Raw genomic sequence first — 526 nt, 5'->3', positions numbered from 1 at the left:
TATATATATATATATATTGCAATAAATATTTGGAGGGGGATTTTACAGACATACCACGGAATTCTTTACATTTGCATTTCTAACGCCCAACGGGCACACGCTTTCTCTGCAGCAAATTTATTCTCAAGTCGAGAAGCCAAGGTTTTTCTTCCTCAAATTCGTCGCCGCCGGAGCTGGAGACTTTCCACCTCTGAACCCCCAAAACTTCTCCCGAATCAAAGAAAAACGAGGGGGAGGGACGTAATCGCGATGGCGGATTTGGGATCTTTTGGCTACAGCGGCGGCGACAACCCCGACAATCGACAACAGCCTGGACGACGCATTTATGATCCATACAAAGACCTCCAGATCCCTTACCGCGCCATATACGACATTCCGACATCACCTGAATTCCTTTTTCAGGAAGAGTCTGTTGCCCAGCGCCGCTCCTGGGGCGAGAACCTTACATACTATACAGGCATCGGATATCTCGGCGGCGCGGTTGGCGGCGCCTCTATCGGCCTCTACAAGGGCCTGCGATCTGCTG

The 526-nt window shown here is 50.2% G+C and overlaps 1 protein-coding gene across 1 annotated transcript in view; it reads left to right on the top strand.

Annotated features, from left to right (window-relative positions):
* The first annotated feature begins 72 nt into the window (after nucleotides 1-72).
* LOC110027079 (mitochondrial import inner membrane translocase subunit TIM23-1-like) overlaps nucleotides 73-526 on the top strand; it is an 11,010-nt gene continuing 10,556 nt past the window's right edge. Inside the window, exon 1 of the mRNA XM_020728355.1 lies at nucleotides 73-526. This exon is cut by the window's right edge and continues 336 nt beyond it. Within this exon, the coding sequence (XP_020584014.1) occupies nucleotides 250-526 (277 nt within the window). The 5' untranslated portion in view covers nucleotides 73-249.

Source organism: Phalaenopsis equestris, unplaced genomic scaffold (genome assembly GCF_001263595.1).
Source record: "Phalaenopsis equestris unplaced genomic scaffold, ASM126359v1 Scaffold000413, whole genome shotgun sequence".
Classification (NCBI taxonomy): Eukaryota; Viridiplantae; Streptophyta; class Magnoliopsida; order Asparagales; family Orchidaceae; genus Phalaenopsis; species Phalaenopsis equestris.
The sequence above is the reverse complement of the archived record's forward strand: the minus strand, read 5'-3'. Positions and strand labels throughout refer to the sequence as shown.